The 17,301-nt window shown below is 43.5% G+C and overlaps 1 protein-coding gene and 1 long non-coding RNA gene across 7 annotated transcripts in view; one reads left to right on the top strand and one right to left on the bottom strand.

Annotated features, from left to right (window-relative positions):
- Window positions 1–268: 268 nt before the first annotated feature.
- On the bottom strand, window positions 269–2,557 carry LOC119156759. 2 transcript variants are annotated; one of them, XR_005107275.1, is made up of 2 exons: window positions 1,989–2,557; window positions 269–1,859 (listed from the first exon to the last, which is right to left on the bottom strand). It is a non-coding gene; the product is annotated as an uncharacterized LOC119156759 (long non-coding RNA). The 2 variants fall into 2 exon arrangements; XR_005107274.1 differs by having other exon boundaries at window positions 269–1,862.
- A 284-nt stretch (window positions 2,558–2,841) lies between these two features.
- ATP13A3 (ATPase 13A3) overlaps window positions 2,842–17,301 on the top strand; it is a 61,266-nt gene continuing 46,806 nt past the window's right edge. For 3 of the 5 annotated variants that reach the window (XR_005107180.1, XM_037406348.1, XM_037406351.1), the window contains exons 1-2: window positions 2,842–3,001; window positions 4,275–4,328. Coding sequence is in view for 3 of the 5 variants with exons in the window: in XM_037406348.1 (XP_037262245.1) it covers window positions 4,291–4,328 (38 nt within the window). In the remaining 2 variants the exon portion in view is untranslated. Of the gene's footprint in view, window positions 3,002–4,274; window positions 4,329–11,067; window positions 11,136–17,301 lie in introns of those variants that run through there. The other 2 variants (XM_037406349.1, XM_037406350.1) reach the window with 2 other exon arrangements.

Consider the following 17,301-nt stretch of genomic DNA (forward strand, 5'->3'; position numbering starts at 1 on the left):
GTTGCCAGGCACTTCCAGCCGTACAAACCAGACTGATGCCAAGAGAGCTGGAAAGCAGCTGAGAAAGAGCTTAAGGAGATGGGTGGAGGGAACGTGCCAACCACAAAATTAATCTCTGAATTATAAAAGCCTGCACGGTTTGAGGTTTGTGAAGCCATAAACGAGTTCAAATTTGCCAGCAACTGAAAAAGAAAACCAATTAGGTGTTAAGGGAAACCTTCTAATGGGGATAAAGATAATACATCAGAATATGCAATGGGTTGAAAAATCTGATGAGAAATTAACCTTTAATTGAAAATGACTAAAGGAATTTTGATGAAGAACATAGAAATATATGTATCAAAGCAAATAATTTTACTCTTTTTATAATAGGGAATGACAGAATAAAAGCTTCTGTTTAATAGCGCTAATAACTTAGTAATATTTTTCCTTTGAGTCATATGGTAGGCTCTTTTTACCAGTCAATGCTTAGTCCAAAAAAAAAAAAAAGCTCCTCCTTGGCTTCTTCTCATAATCATGTTTCTAGGTCTGTATGGGTGTCTGCTGCTTGTTTTGCCTCTGTTCTCTTTCCACCAATATCCAGGTGGAATGGTACTCATTTGAATCCCCCTGACTCTGCTGGGGACACTGTCGCCAAGTTTGCAAGGCTAAAAGCAGTTACGAGCAAAAGCCAGTCTGAGGAAATACTTCAGTGTGATCCAAATGGAAATTGGGGGAGTTCTTCACCAATGTGTTACTAGGTGACTCAAATGCTCTTAATTTCAATGTCACCAAAGGAGGCTTTTCTGGTTTTAAAATGAAACAAAACATCCTGCTTGGAAGAGGAGGTATGGGCAACATAAAGACATATACAGGTGGAAATTCGGCAAGCTGTTAGCAATGGGTAGATCAACAGTTTGCAAACAAGGGTAATGAATGAAATTCAATGAAAATACATATATGGCCAATACCATTGATCACCATGCAGTGCTATTTCCTTGAGATACAAAGAAAATTGTACCAGTGATTTAGGTTGGATGTTAGACAAAGACAGCAACAATTCAGTGAAAAAAAACGCTGAAATTATTCAGTAAATTTTTCTGTTCTTCATTTGGAAGAGGACATGAAGGTATTTCTGTTTTCCATGTGTAGCCGGAGTGAATGAAAATGACTGGTTAATGCTCATCTTTAAAAATTACATGCGAAAGTCTTCTTAACAGCTGCCTGACATCACCAAACCCATAGTACTGACTTAGCAAATACTGCATCACTGAATTTCCAGAGAATCAGGGGAAGTAACTGTTGAATCATTACATACGTGCCAGTAACTGATGTGTCCTAGGTAAGCGGGAACCAAAGCTTTGGCAAAAGCAGTAAGGAGGCCGATGAAGCATGCAATCAACACAGAATTGAACTGTGACAGTACCAGAGTTAATGCATTAACAGAAAATAGATGGTTTTAATTTATTTTTTTTTTTTAGTAGAGGGAGGCAACCGTTCTGATTTGAGTCAGAGCAGCTCAGTATTATGCCTGATCTGTGGGTGGCTGCCAAAAAGGGGCAGTTTTGTTTCTCCTTTTCTTTTCCTCTCATTCCCTTGCATAGTAGTCACATGTCTGCCCAGTGAATCAGTTCAACTCCCTGGGCTAACAAAAAACTATGCCTTTTCTTTTGATTATTGGCAGAGTTTCCTGCTGGATCCCTGTGCTGGGCTGACTCACCCTGGAGCTGTGGGGTCACTGGAACCGGCAAGGGAAGTTGAGCGTGCTGCTGGGGTGATGGGATGCACTGCCAGGTGGATGTGGCCCTTGTTTGGTCACTGCTGGGGTTGCACGCAATGAGACGTAACAGTCAACGGCTCCCTTAATCGGCAATGGAGAACTGCTGGGAAAAAAACACGGCTATGTCAAAATAAATATAGACCCTATTGTGGTTTACAGATCCCCTGAACAGTTTACAGTGCTCTTCAAAATCTTTAACTGGTGCATCTGAAAACAACCCGTCACCCACCTGAGGGTATGTTTAGTGAAGTCACGCGGGTGTCCCTTCTTGCCCTGACAATATTGATGATCTTTATATGTTACCTGGAAGTAGTAAAAGTAATTCCTGATGTGGTGTCTGGAGAGATGTGCAAATTGGGACGTCAGGTCCCAGGTGAGCGCAGCATGGACAGCAGTGGCACGGGAGGGGGCTGCCCAGGAGGCAAACGGGCAGCTGGGCACGATGCGCGTTCCCTGGACGCCGTCATCGCGGGCGGGTGGCAAAGGCCGCACACGGAAGCAGAGGTGGGTTATTAAAAGCAGGTGTATATTGGGCGGAGGGGCATGGGAAGAGCCCTTGGCCCTCCTGTTGGGCTGAGGGAATAGGAGCCCAGTGACCCACTGGCTTTCTTAAACTGGGGGGACTGGGTTGTGTCCCGCAGTGGAGCTGGGGGCTGTGAGGGAGCTCTCACGGGGGTGCCCGTGAGCCGACCCCCGCCCTCTCTCACCACCGCGGAACACCTGCAGGGTCACACGCGGTTACACAGCCGCCTGCTCCTCCGGTGCCGGGGCGGCCTGTCAGCCCACCACGGTGCGAACTCGGCCCGGTGCCCCCCGCGGCGCTGCCCCCCGTCCCGCCCAAAAGCGCCTCCCCGGGCCCCGCCGCCCCCGGCAGCCCCTTGTCCTGCCCCACCGCGCCCCCAAGGGCCCGCGCCCCTGCCCAGGCCCCGCCCCTCCCGGTGAGGCCCCGCCCCTCCACCGGCCCCTCCCCGCCCCGGAGCCGCGCGGCACCCCGCTCTTCCGGCGCGTGACGCGCGGGGCGGGGCGGGGCGGGGGCGTGTCCCCGTAGCGTCACTTCCGCGCCCCTCCCTGCCCCCGCCCAGTCGGCCGGCGCGTGGAGCCGGTTGGCGGCGGATCGGGTCGTGCCTCACGAGGCAGCCGCGGGCGCGCCGCCGGGCGGGCGGGGTGGGGCGGGGGAGAGCCGGTCCCGCTCCGGTCCCGCGCCCGCCCCGCCGGCATGGGGCTCAGCTGAGGGCGCCGCCGGTGAGTGGGGCCGCGGGGCGGCGGGCCCGGCCCGGCAGGTGAGGGAGGGTCCGCGGGCCGGGCCGGGCCGGGCCACAGCGGCGCCCGCAGCCCCCTCGGGCTCGGCGCGGCCGCCCGCCCGCAGCGCCCTTCAGCCGCGCCGGGCGCCCCTAAGCCCGCGGCAGCCCCCCGCGGGGCGGCCCGGCTCGGAGGTCGTGGCGGGGCCGCCGCCGCCAGTAGCGGCCCCCGCGCTGCTCCCGCGGCCGGGGGAGGGGTGGGCGTGCGGCTGCGGCCGTGTGCGCGGCCGCCCGAGGTCTCCCGGCCGCCGGTCTGCGCACACGTGCGGCGCCCGCCCAGCGGCCCGGCGGTTTCCCCCCCCCCGGCCCCGTTGCCGCCCCTCGGCTTCGCGCCAGCAGCGCCCGGCTGCCCCCGGGGCTGCCCCGCGGTCCCGGCGGCACCGCCAGCGCTGGGGCAGGGGGGCGGCCGCGCTGCTTCCGCCTGCGCTGCCCGGCGCTCCGCGCTGCCGGCGGGCTCTGGCTGCGGCGTGCGCTGTAGTGCAGGTCGGTGGGACGCGCTGGCGATCCCGGGCCACGGAAAAAGTTTCCCCGCGCAGTGCGGGACGCGGGCGCGGTGCGTCTCGCTCATCGCTCAGCAGAGGAGTCGGTGCGCGGTGCTGCTGCTGCCGGGCTGCACGGCACTCCTCTGTCAGCCGAGCTGTGCAGATGGTGACCTCGCACCGCAAGCACCGCTGACAGCCACTGCGTCATCCCCGAGGGGAGGCCCGTTTACGTTTGTTCAGGGATAAACAACCGTTAGGTGAATTAAACGCCGAGAGCTGCAGTGGAATTGACAAGGCAGTTTTTAAAACTGCATTGATACCTAAGGTGAATGAGAACAATTTGACTGTCTGCAGTGTTGGCTCTAAAAGCTTGCTGCTGCCACCAGTGCTGTGGCTTGCCTGCCAGGATCTGTGTATCCCTGCAGGTGCTGTGCTTGGAGGATGCTTTTGGAGCCCTTCAAGAAGCCGTTGTCTCCCTCAGCTGAGGTAGTGCAGCCTTCAGCAGTGAGGATGGTTAACTAAACCGTTCTTGACATGAGCGCTGACAGTAGTCTGGCCACACTGACTGACTGCTTCCTCTCCATCTGAGCTTGCTCAGAATTTTGTCCAGTTTTAGCATTTGTTAACGTGTTTTCTTTGCTGTAGGCACTCACTGGATCTGTACGGTACTTTCTTAAGTTCCATTTAGCCTATTCATTCCTCTGACTGTATTTTTTTTTTTTTATTTTATTGTAGGTGACTCAGCCGTTGCATGTATGAGATTTGTCCACACACTGGCTCTTCAGACAGGTTAGCTATATTTTTCTGCCATCAGCTCTATCATACCTGAAAGAGGTGCTAGTTTTACCTTTTATTAAACTAAAGCTGACTTTTGTACAACACTGGTGTCTCCTGTAGAATACTGATTTTCTTGAGCCTGTGGAGAAACGTCTTTTTTTGGCATTATTTAAATATACTCTATGGTGTGAGTCAGGCCCTCATAAACTTAGTGTCCATGCGGCAGTGTCACGGGTGACAGCAGTGGATCTTTACTGCATGTACACTGAGGAAATGCGTGTGCAGCGTGACAGTAAGGGCTACATACTGCTGGTTTTGTAAGCAGCTCTTTCTTGTTGGCTAATCACAAATGCAGTTTTACAAAGTTTAAAGAAGATGTACTATGTAAACTTCGAACTGTATAGTTGACTTGGAAATTTATTGGTACTAGCTTAACTCTCCTGACTTCTAAGAAGCGTATCATTAAGGTGGCTTGGTAAAAGAAAAATGTCATGCATTGTTGGTGTAGTCACCTGTGGGGGAGAACACTGGCTTCTGGCAGCATGGAGTGTTCCAGTGTGAGCGCCTAGGTGAGCTAGGAGAAACGTAGTGCTTCAGAAAATGGCTAAGAGAGATCTTGTAAACCTTGGTTTTGGCCAAAGCTGACTGTCCATGCCAGAAGGAGGAGAAAGCAGTGAAAGTGATCTGAGCAATTCTACAGACTTGTCTCCAGCAGAGCTGCTGGACAGCAGCTACTGCCTTCCTGACTACCTCCCAGGAGCAGCAGTGCTGTTCTAGGTGCTCCACTTGGTATCTTCCAGTAGTGCTCTCTAGACGTTGAGCTCATTGTGCTCTCATCCCTTAAATTTTTTGTTGTCTTCTAGAATCAGGTGGCTATTCCTGTATTTCTTTTTGAATCATCCCTTTCTCCTCTAGGGAGGGCTTGATAACTTGGGCAGGCAGTAATTCATCCCTAACTTGGAGGTCAAGGGATGAAAGGTCCTAGCTACTTGCTCAGACAGCTTGCAGTGCCTGGCAAGGGAGTGTGGGGGCTGCCTAGCAAGGAGGGAAGTTGCATCATGTTAGCTGAGTATGATTGAGAAACTTTATGATTCAGTTCTCTTCTGCTGGTGTGCCATGTGACAGGCATGGTACATCAGACAAGCTGTTTTGCTGCGGACCTAATAAATTATTTTAAAAAAGAAATTAAAAAAATATGTTGACATGGAGCCCTCAGATTAATTTTTCTCACTTGCCTCGAGGACGTAGTATCCTCGCTGTGTTCTGTGTGGAGTATAAAACAGTCAACAAGACAGACAATTTCAGTGGTATGCAGACAAATTCCATTTATTCTGTGGGAGTAAAATACCTTTTTATTGTTAAAGCCAGGTCCAAGTGGGTTGCCCAAATCATAGGGGAAATCTGTACTAGAACTGGGAACTGACATGGAAAGACCAGGTTTTTGTCAAGCATCTTAACCACTGCACCCTTGTTCCTTTTTCTGGAAACCTTAAGATACTGTTTGCTTTGTATCTGTAAGGTACCAACTTTCTTTTAGCTTGTCCAAGGTCTGCTGCAGGGATTGGTACTTCTCGTGTGAAAAATGTCCGAGTTGAGTGATATGCTTAAGCATCTTTAACAGCAGGCCAGGGACAACTGTTCTGACACTTTGCTTATTAAATGTCTGTCTGGTATGAATCTGATGGTAGCTGGCACGGAGGGAAGAGGTTTCATTCCTTTAATACCTTGTGAAACAAAATCCTTTAGTTAATTCTTCTAAAACTGAGTTTTAGAAATTAGAAAAAAGGGCTTCCTTAGTTTTCATTTTCTGAATGCCCAAACAGTATTGGTGTAATGTAAAAATCTGTGCTTCTGCAGTGTATGTTTAGACTCGCCTTTTGAATGGCTTAAAGACATCCATTGGAGAACTGAGTGTGTATTTAAGTGCATGCTGCTTTGGGCAGGGCTTACTGGACTCTGCAGCATGAAATCTACTGTGGCCCAACCTACTTTGGGTCTGTAGTCACGGTATTATGCCAATTAGTAGGTTCTGTGTTTTTTTTAGTGGTGAAAAAACCCCCAAGATTCTGACTAGTGTTTGGATCTGGTTACGTTTAGCATGTGAGAGTTTGTACAAAAATAATCCTAGTTTGAAAATCCTGATTTCTCAATTTGACATTAAAAAAAATATTTTAAATAACAGTAATGCTAAAGTGTTTCCCTGTCACCATTACACAATAAGCTAAAAATAGTTTTCATTCATAAAAAAGCTACTTCCTTTGTTAAATAATCTGCTCAGCAGAGAACAAAAGTTCAGTTTGTAGTAAACTGTAGTTGCATTATAGCCTCAAATCTGACACCTTTATTCCTGTTTGAAATAAGATTGTAAACTTTAATCTTCAGTAGCTGAAAAGCAGACAAATAAAAAAGGATGCATGATTCACAGTTACTGTTCAGGAGTTATGGATGTGATCTGCAAAAAATCCTCAGTGCTGTATCTTGCTGCTCCTTTTCTGAAATACATAACTTCAGCACCATCTACACAGAGCACTGTGCATGGACTGGGATTGGGATGGGATCTCCATGGCTGTGAAGTCTAGTTGCTTGCTCTGAAGTGGTGCAGTGTCAGTTGTGTTCATAATCCTATCAGTCCTACCAGAATTAGCTGTGTTTGCATTCATTCTGTATTTCATTTTTCATGGTGTAATTTCATTTGAAAGGATTTAGCCCTTTTTGTGTTCTGGTTTCTTAGAATGTTGGCTTTGCATTGTTCATCTTAAAGCAGCCCTTTGGAAGAGGACCAGGTACTGGAAGTGTTCGCAAGTTCATGACTACTTAGTTGGATTGAGTTTTCATGTGGTATTTAAAACCAAAAGACCATCCTTCAAAATCAAAATACTTACCTCTTCATTTTTTGACCTTTTACAAATTTATGTGATGGTGACATTTTCAGTTTAGAAAGTACATATAGCAACAAAAATGGCCACTCCTTGAGATTTTATTCTGGCTAGAGGATGCCAAAAATGAAAGGTAGATAAATGGCAATGGCTGTGATATCAGAGCTCATGATCCTTATAAATGGTAGGAGACAGAACACAAGAATGGGAAGGAGTTTGATAAATAAAGTTGTAAGACCAACTTATGACTTTTACTGACTTGGATGCAAGGAAAAAAATATATGTAGAGCATGAAAATAAGTCATGTTACGAAGAACATGTATAAACGAATAGTAGTGGTAGATATTGGAAAGGCCAAGTGCAATGGAATTGGCAACTAGCAAGAGGCATAAAAGCTAGCAAGGTTCCTGTAGAGGTATGTTAATAGCAGGAGGAAGATGGGAATGTCTTTCTTGATTCAGTGGAGAACATAGTATCTACGAAAGATGCAGAACATTTAAAGCGCTCAGTGCCTGTTTTGCTTGTGTTCTCTAAGACAGTGTCATGCAGGTGCTTAATCTTATTGATACTTGTGATAAGGTAATATTTTACACTAGAGTGTGCTTCCATTAGATGTTCTGCATCAGCTGCCCTGATAAGCTTCACTGTACAGTTGTCAAAGCAGCTCAAAAAATGCAAAAATATTATCTGGAAATACTCAGAAGTACTAGAAGACTGGGAAAGAAATGAGTCTTCAGAGAATTATAATGGAAGAGAGCTGAGGAAGAGGAGTTGAAGTCTGGTAGTTCACTTCATCTCAGTTTTTCTGTCAGTTGACATTAATAAGCAAACGCTCTATTTTCAAGTGTTTGGAAGATAACTATGAGAAGAGTAACAGCATGAAGCTGATTTGTGGGAAAACTAATTGTGTCCAAAGTCTAATATATCTTTACTGAAGAGCAGAGGCTTTGTGGCTATGGCACAAGCAGTGGAGGTCTTGTCTCCTGATTGATTAATGTAATAAGGTTTTCCACATTTTAATGGCCTTGTAAGTAAATGGAGACATGATCTGGGGAAAGCAGTCTAGGAGACATGCAAAATTGGGTAGATGATCCTATTTGGATAACAGTAATTAATGATTTAGTGTTGAAATGAGAGGTTGTGTTGAAGGGTTCTGTCCTGGGTACGGTTGCCTTTAATGAAAGCATCAGTCAACTGGCAGATTAAATGTGCTTATTAAATTCCCAGGGACTATGTGTTGGAGGATATTATGAGAGTTCAAAATGACCTGAAAAACAGGATGGGACAAATGCAGAGTACTGCACTTCAGCAGGAATTATCAGCTGTGCAAATGCAGGGTGAGGTTAGGTACTACAAAAAGGACCTGGGGGTGTACTGGATCACAAGTTGAACGTGAGTCAGTGTCATGCTGTTTGCAGAAGAGGCAAATATCTTACTGGGATGTTTAAATGGCAGTATTGTCTGTGAGATGTCAAGTTTAAATCCGTTGGCTTTATTTGCTGTTGGTATACTCTCAATGTGCAGACAGCATCAGTTTGGGTGCCAAAATTCAAGAAGAATTTGGACCACTTGGAAAGAGTGTCAGAGGAGAGAAATGCAAATGATCAGAGTTCGAGGAAACAACTTCATAAAGATGGAAGAAAATCTGAGTTATTTGGCAAGAGATGAGGAGGTTAAGGGGAATGTAAGACATTTCAAATATTTAAAAGATTCGTAGAAGGAAATGCTATTTTCAATGACCGTGATGGCAGCTTGAAATGGGATTAAGTTTCATCAAGGAAAACACCAATTAGGCTTTTAACTTTTGCACAGTAAAAATGGTACTTTAAAAAGTCTTTTATTGGTGGCCATGAATAACAAGTTCGTTTGTTGAGAAAGACTGGTATAGTTGGTTTAGGATGGGTAATTGATGTCCCCTTCATCTCATTTTATAGGATTCTAGTTTTAGTTTGTGTGAAGTTGGGGCTGAAGAAGACATACACAGGGTTCTTTGTCCATTGCTTGGTCATATAATATGAGTTTAGACCTTGCACAGGTTCAAATGGCCAGACCGTGCTGTTTGTATTGGTTTGGAAACATACGGTGTTCTGGATGTTGCTGTCTTCTCAAGGATGCTGCCTCTTGCAAATGGAGCAAGTTTTCTTGCACTGTCATGTTGGTTTAAACCTCCATGTAAACCCACAGGACAGCAATGTGTGTGTCTGCGTAACTTCAGCGTAGCAGAATGCTGAGGAACTTTCAATCATTTTAGTACCCATAGTAGCTTCAGATTACTGCTTTAGGCTCAGGTGGTAGTCCTAATGCTTCTGCTTCATACTTACAAAAAGCCTGTTTTTGACTTTGAAGATCCTTTTTGAAGGACATATGCTTTGGTATATTCACCAGTACAGGGTGTCTAAGTGAGGATGGACAGATTTCAAAGTGGGAAAGTCCAGCCGTGAGTATAGACATGCTGTTATTCTATATGTCATGATTTTTGTGCACGTTTGTAATTGCTTTTGATTGTCTGCAGTAGACTGCATGACAAAACAAAGGATCCAACGATTCCTTCTATTTCAGCGATAGATTTGTAAGATAACTGGAATGTGCAGAAACTTTTAAATTAATCCAGTGCATTTTGCTGTCAAACCATGTCTCCAACTCAGGGAAGAAAAATACAGTTACCCTTGTGAACCCTGGCCTTTAGATCTGCCACAGTGTTTAACGTCAGTAGCAAGAGCTTATCTTCTGGAGGATGTGTTCAATGCAGCAGTAGATAGCAGGAGCTGAAAGTTCAGTGACGTAGGTAAGGGTTGGCTTCTAATGTGGAGATTGTACCATGTGTTGGCAGTTATGTTGCATTACCTGCCTGACTTTAGTGTCACATTGTAATAGTAGTTACTGAACTGTGTAACTTTTGGGTACATATGAATATCCCAAAAAGTCCTCTTACTGTTGGATTGCTAGAGAATTTTTTTCTCTCAGCAGGATAGTTTTTCTTACCTCTGTTTTTCAAACAAGGGATCTGTTTTTGTCTTAAGAGGAGTGGAGGAATCTTACATATATGCCATTGTCACTAAGTTGTGAAGGCTTGATCTGAAGCCCAGTGAATTCAAAGGATTGTTCCATTGGCTTGAGCAGTCTTTGGCTGAGGGTGCTGCTGTCTAAAACTGGTGCTTCTGTCACTATAGCAGTACTCCAGATCTGACAAGCCAGCAAAAGTTCTTTTCAGACCAACTGCTAATTCAAACAGGAACATAAAAGGGCTTTCAAATGTGCAGTCTTGCAGAGTGCATTCTTTGGATTAAACCTATCTTCATTTGGTCCGTTTGGCAAGGACCACAAAAAAAGTTTAGTGTTTCAAGAGAGGGTTTTGACATTACGTTCCTGCATCATAGCCATGTGTTATGGCTAGAGGCAATCTACTGAGCCTTAATACTGGCAATATTGAAGACCTGTTGTGTGAAAAGGAGTAATGGTGTTGGCGCCAGTTTGGACAGGCAGGTTTTAAATGTCAACAGTGTACGGCTGAAACACAGCTTCTATTTGTGTTCTGTACAATTGTACTGCAGTGACAGTTACCAGTGCTTGGGTGAGAGCAACCCATAGTGAAGGGCATGTGTTTGGAGCAGAGGTAGATGTAATGTGTCTGAGTGAACAGAAGCACTTGGAAAGCCACCATCATGTAGTCTTCATTGGTTGGAAGTGTACTCGGGGTCCTGACTTCTGAAGTTTCATTAGTACATCTACAGATTCTAATTTTTGTCTGCAATATAAATGGCATTTTCTTATGACCATGTCTTTTCCAGCAGAAATAGCTTAACTATAGTAATAAATAGGGAAAAATGTAGGAACACACATAATGTTTCACCACACAAATTGTATGTCTTTTATAGGGGGAGAGCACAAGGAGAAATAATTTAAGGTCTTGTCAGCTTGTGTCCTTACTCTATGGCATGTAAATGTAAGTATCCTCATAGTGCTCTTCCCTGCGCCACCCTTTCCTTTATCTGGCAGCATCCCTTCCCAAGAGACAGCTTTTGTCAGTAGCAAGACTGCTGGCATAATTGTATTCTGAGCCTGCGTTATGAAGGATTTTGGTGCGTCAAGCTGGCACTGGTAAGCTAGTAGCATTTATAACACCATTTCTCAGCCTGTGATCATTGTGGTAGTGATTATCTGGTGTGCTAAATTGCTGCTGTGTCTTTGTTGAAGATAGCTGGTTCACCTAACTCCATTGGTAGAATAGATCATAGGAGTGTTTTGCTCAGGTTTCACTGCAAAGTATTTTGAATTTGTGTTAGCTTGCATCATGCATGTGGAACAAATGTAGAGTGCCTCAGTTTCTTCTGCTTGCTGTTACCCTCCCATGGCATAAATGTCTGGGAAGCAATAGGATATTAAATGCCATAATTGTTTGTCCAGCTGAAGTTGGGTAACGCTTGTTATATATAGTATTGGTGGATGTGGTAGGAGAACTTACACGTACTATAGTCAGATAGTAATTGTGCTGGCTCATTAGCTACTGTCAACAGAAGCTCTATCAGGTGGGGAATGTTTTGGTGTGCACTCTGAGGAAATGCTTTTTATTGACTTACTGCTAAACTGAAGTAGTTTACCTTTTTGTAAAGCTCATTTTCCTTGGAGACTGTATTTTTTATATTGTGGACATTGAGTCATACCTAGGTATTTGAGTTTGCTAAGTTCATGGGGCAGTATTTTGTGGTGAATCATCTGCTTAGTGTTTCACTCTATCCTCCTGTTTTATCTTTGCTGGGTTCCTGGAGTGTGTGTGTCATCTATGCTTTCCTCTGTCAGGGAACATCCTTATTCCTTGGATCTTAAATTTTGTTTTAGCTAAGTTAATAAGTCATAATTTTCAAAGTGTCGTAGTGAATCTGTTGAATACAGCTATGAAAATGGTCTTGGTATCTGTAACATCCATTTGAAAGATAGCAAAAATACAGTAACTTGTAGCTGACTCCCTTCTTAATGTTCCATAGAAATAAGGTAATTTTCAGAGCTTCGGTCTTTCTCAAAACCTTTTTGATTGTTTTACTTTCATTCATGTGAAGTAGTTGCTTGTGGATTTCCTTTGAGTGCTGTGGTCAAGGAGAAACCAAAGTGAATATTCATACAGCAGTTGTGATATAGCCACTAGAATGCTTTCCTAAGTTCTTTTGTTCTACCTTGATAATGAAGGCATTTTAAAAAAACTCTATGAGATGGTTGGTACGCTTGCAGGTAAGACGGGAGTTGAGTTAATGTTCGCCAGAAAGTTGCATGAGTGGATTTCTTAACTGTATTAATCCTAGTAGTTTGCTAGCTATCTTGGATAAACCCTACTGCATCTAAATCAGGCTACTTTGCTGTGGTTTCTCTAAGGAGCGTAGGAATTTGAGGACTGCAGAGCCTCTACAAGGCATTCAGTTTATGCTTAAGTCTTATGATCCAGTTGAAGCTTCAGGGCGAGGTGTCAGCTTTGACAGACCTGCCCCGTGATCACTTCTACGTAAACTGTGAATGTCCACCCCCTTCCGTTGTGTAGAAAGCCAGGCTAAAAGAAAAATTGCTTACTTTGTGCTTGAAGTGCTTTTAGATATATTCTGTGCTCTGCCCTTGATCCCTTTACTACGGGGTTTGAAGCGCAAGGTGAGGGTGGGGATTTGGATGCTGTGGCACCATCTGGAATAGAAGTGTTAGCTTCATCCCATAAACCAGAAATCCAGAAAGACATGTGATCATCAGAAATGCATGTGGGAATAGTCCTGGTGGGAACTTCTTAAGTTCTAGAGGTATTTCAGGGATCTGGGATTAGATGATGAGGAATTTGGTACTTAGGTAATTGCCGGTTTAATTCCATGATGCCTTATGAAAAATCATTAAAATGTTTGTTATGAATCTTTCATCTTGAGAGCCACCATTGTTTGAATGTTCTTTTGTGAAAATGTTCTGGGTATGATAAATGGAATGGCAGACTCACGGGATGGTTGATGTTGGAAGGGCCCTCTCAAGGTTACTTTTTCCAGTCCCCTGCTCAAGCAGGGCCACCTAGAGCCAGTTGCCCAGAACCAGGCCCACCTGGAATATGTGTTTTTGTGATGTACATAATGATATTTAATGCTTCTATTCTGTAGATTATTTTTTAAGCATCAGCATTTAATGTAACCAGCAGGTGCTTCTAGGAGTGTGTGACTTCTCTTCTGCTTACCCGTAAAGACTGATGTATGAGGGAAAATGGATACTTCTGCTCTTGTAAAATGGTTTTAAACTAATCTTAATTAGCGATTTGTGTAGTGTACTATTTTCTAATTTATTTGTGGTATTAATATGTTGTTTGCCACATGCACATTCTTACAGAGGATGAGGCATTGTATGAAAGATACATAGAATTGTGAAAGATGCTGATGAGCGTGATCGGAAGTATGGAATATCCTCTGTAAGGGAAGCAGATAGTAATTTCTGTGTGGAGTGGAGAGGACTGCAGGGTGTGGGATAAAACAGTTTATAAAAGAATCACACCCTCCCTACCACCTATGATTAAGGCATAACTTCACTGCCCTTTCAAACACAAGAAGTAGGAGACTTCAGCTGACACTAGTACACGAAGCATCAAAATAAGGAAAAAACCCCCTTCCTCATGAACTTGGGGGTTCTTTGCAGGATGTTGGCAAGCTTAAAATGTGCCCCGAAGTAGTAGTAGTAGTAGTAATAAAAAATTAAGAAAAATCCATTTAGTATTAAATAAGATGATATGGTATTTGGCTTGTGAAGCTCTTGAACCACAAGTCACTGGGATTGGAGAGAGTCTACTGGGAAGTATCATTGTATGACTCTACCTGTGATGCCTCCTTGACTGTTGCTCTTCAGGATGCTAGGCTAAGGGCACATTCAATCTGACCTTTTAGGGACTGTTACTTTGTTGCTCTGTTAGCCTTCAGGAGTCTTCCTATTTGTTTACTTCCATTCAGAAGGTATAAAGTAAAAGCTGCTTATGCATTTAATGTATGTGGAAGATTGTGGCAGTCCTTAACGGTGCTTTAGAAAGCTAACCTCTGTTTTCACCTAACATTTATGAAAAAAGAAGGCTGATGGGTGAAATCTGAGTAGAGTATCTGGACCAGAGGTATTTGAGAAGAGCCTGCTTGTGAATATTTGGCTAGACCTTGGTGATATTTCAGTTAGTGAGATCAATGCTTGAGGGAAGAGTGCCCTGTGATACAACTAATGTACGTACTTACAAGATTTCAGTCTTGCTTTTAAAAAACCCCAACTTCTTGTAGCAGAGAAGACTGATAGTTACATCTCTTAGTGCTGTTATAAAAAAGTTTATAGTCTAGGAAAGAAAAAAAATATTAAAAAGGTAGCTCAAATGTGGACATAAATACTGCTCTAGACATGATATGTTAAAGGAGAATTTCTCCTTTTAGGTAAGTGTGCAGAATGAAAGTTACCTATAAACGGAGTGATAACCAAAAGCTGTTGCTTACTGGGAAAAGCAAGCCTGAACACCTTTTCTGGCTGTCATCAGTGCTGAGAAGATTGCAGCAGCTGAGGGGACGTGTCAGATTTTTGCAGAGTCTGTTTCCGTTATATGGAAGACGTCTCCCATTCCTGATGCTGTGGGAATAATTCCCAAGAGGTATACAAGTGCTGTGAAGTATCATTTAGGTCGAGCTATTTGAGGCAGTGATGAAACTTACTGTAGTAGGCTGCTGTGGGGTCATCTAATTTCATGAATTGTAGAAGTCCTTTTCTGAGGGGTAACTGTTTACTAAATAGCTAAAGCTCTTCTGGGTTTGTAGGACTGTTCTGAATGACTAGGACATCGCAGATAGATGAACCTCAGCCAAAGTTTACATTACAGGTGTGGAGGCATTGTGTTAAATGTTACAGTCCTGTTCTCTTTTGTCTTTGTCAAAGCTCTGCTCATGGACATAGAGAGTGGAACTTCTGCCCTTGGTTTTCTCATCTTACCTCATATGGTAGTTCTGAGAGTAAATTAATCATTTCCAGGAGGTAAGCTGTCAGGTTGTATAAATTCCTGTGCATGAGAAAATAGTCTTCAGCAGTAGTCTGATCTCTGAATGGAACTGGTTTGCAGATTTTTCTCTCGCTTCAGTTGTTAGAATTTGATCAAGGTGAATAAATTGTCCTGCCTGACATCTTAAATTGTGTTAAATTTTGATGCAACCTTTTAATTTTAAATATCATATAACAACACTAATAATTAAAGTTTTAGCAGTTTGTCATGTGTATTTCAATTGATTTGTGGGTTGGTTGCACACAAGAAGAGCTCTTCCCTTAAAGTGTTTCCGATCTAAGTAAAGTGAATGTGCCGCATACTTAAGGCTCTGTATCGATTTATTGTGACTGTTTAAAAAAATTGTACTTTCAATAAACATTAGAAAACCCAGGTTTAAGTGCTGAAGTTGTAACATATCTGCATGTATACATCTTACTGAACACATTTTTAGAAGTGAGTGCAATTTGTTGCTATTTCTGTTAATCTGAAGGTACTCTGTGAGTGCATTTAGCAGTCACGTAGTTGAATGTTAAGATTCTTGAAGTCTTATATAATGACTTCAGGAAAACATGAAGAAATACTGCTGCTTTGTCTCAGAATCCTCGGCTGAAAGCAATGAAAGGTCCTAACTCATGCTTACAATGGGAAAGCAAAGAAAGACGCTAAAGCAGATTGCTTGCTTGTGATGAGTATGGTTCTCAGACTATGCTGTAGTCTTAGCTGTATGTCAACTATATGTGCTTTTGAGGAAACAGAAGTTGAATGCCTAAACTTCAGAGGAAAGTTCATCCCTTGTGATTAGTCTGGTTGTGCTTGATGATCTCCTTGTAGGAAATCTCTGATTTCCAAAGAGAAATTTGATTAAAATGTTCTTATGTTAACCTCAAAAATATTTTCCAAGAATTTAGAGGAAGAGGAAAAAAAAGTCATTGCCTCCTGTTACTGAGCATCCATACTACAAAAGCAAATATATCCCAGGAAGCAGATACTCTACATTGCACAATAAGGCGGCAGCCACACAGGAAAGGTTGGGCTCTTGGCACAGCCCCTGAGGGGAAATGCTTCCTTGAAAGGACCCATTGTTGCTGGATTTGGATCTTCAGACTCCCATTTCTCCACTAGAATACTTGTGGTTCTCTAGGTGCTGGGATGGGACATCTTTGCCGTCTCCATTATCTAACCATAATAGTCTTGGTTATTTAATCAAATAGAAGGACTGAGTAAAGTTCACACCCCATGCAAGAAAGGAACGTCTTTTTGGAAAAGGCTTCAGCGCTCAGCTGGGTGTAATGGCGCCGTGCCTTACCCAAGGTATTCGAAACAGTTTAACGTTCTCTTCCAAGAATAAATAAAACATTTCATTGTGTCTGTTGTCAAAGTCTGTGAATTCTAACCCAAATGTTGTATACTCTTCCAAGAGACGAAAGAAACAATAAGCATCCGAGATAAGCGTTTACTTTATTGGATTCCCTGACTGTGGGACAGGTCTACTTCCCTCATGGTAGCCAGGTAGGAGATCCACAAATCTAAAAAGGAAACAAGGAAAGACTGTGTTTCTGTGTGCCTGAGAGTGGGAACAAGCTCTGGGCAATTTTGACTTTTGGTGCTTGATTTATCAGTTGAAAATTTTCATTTAATAGCTGCTGCTTGAAGGATGATAAATGAGATGCCAGGAAGGCTGGGCAGTGGAGTGCTTGACTAGTTGTCCTTGATAGGACCAAGTGCTTTCCTATATTCTCTTCTAACATGTCTTCAACTTGTGCTTGTGCTGTTGCGTTAATAAATAACTTGTAAGTGGTCTGAAAATAATGATCTGAAGATCAGTTCAAAAATAAGTTTTGAGTATAGTATTGGCTGTAGTACTTTATCATGAGCAATTGTGGTACTGAGTTTATTGTTAGATTTAGAATTATCTTTCCATAATGTAGCATGTAGTCTACTATAAACATTGCAATTGCTATTACAGCCTGCAAAAAGTATACTTTACAAAGAATACACTCTACAAATGTAAATACAATTTTGGTTTGGTGATTGTTGGATACAATGGTCTTCCTTAAGCCTAAACACAGAAACAAAAGCTTGTATTATAACAGAAAGCCCGAGA

Source organism: Falco rusticolus, chromosome 13, assembly GCF_015220075.1.
Source record: "Falco rusticolus isolate bFalRus1 chromosome 13, bFalRus1.pri, whole genome shotgun sequence".
Taxonomy (NCBI): domain Eukaryota; kingdom Metazoa; phylum Chordata; class Aves; order Falconiformes; family Falconidae; genus Falco; species Falco rusticolus.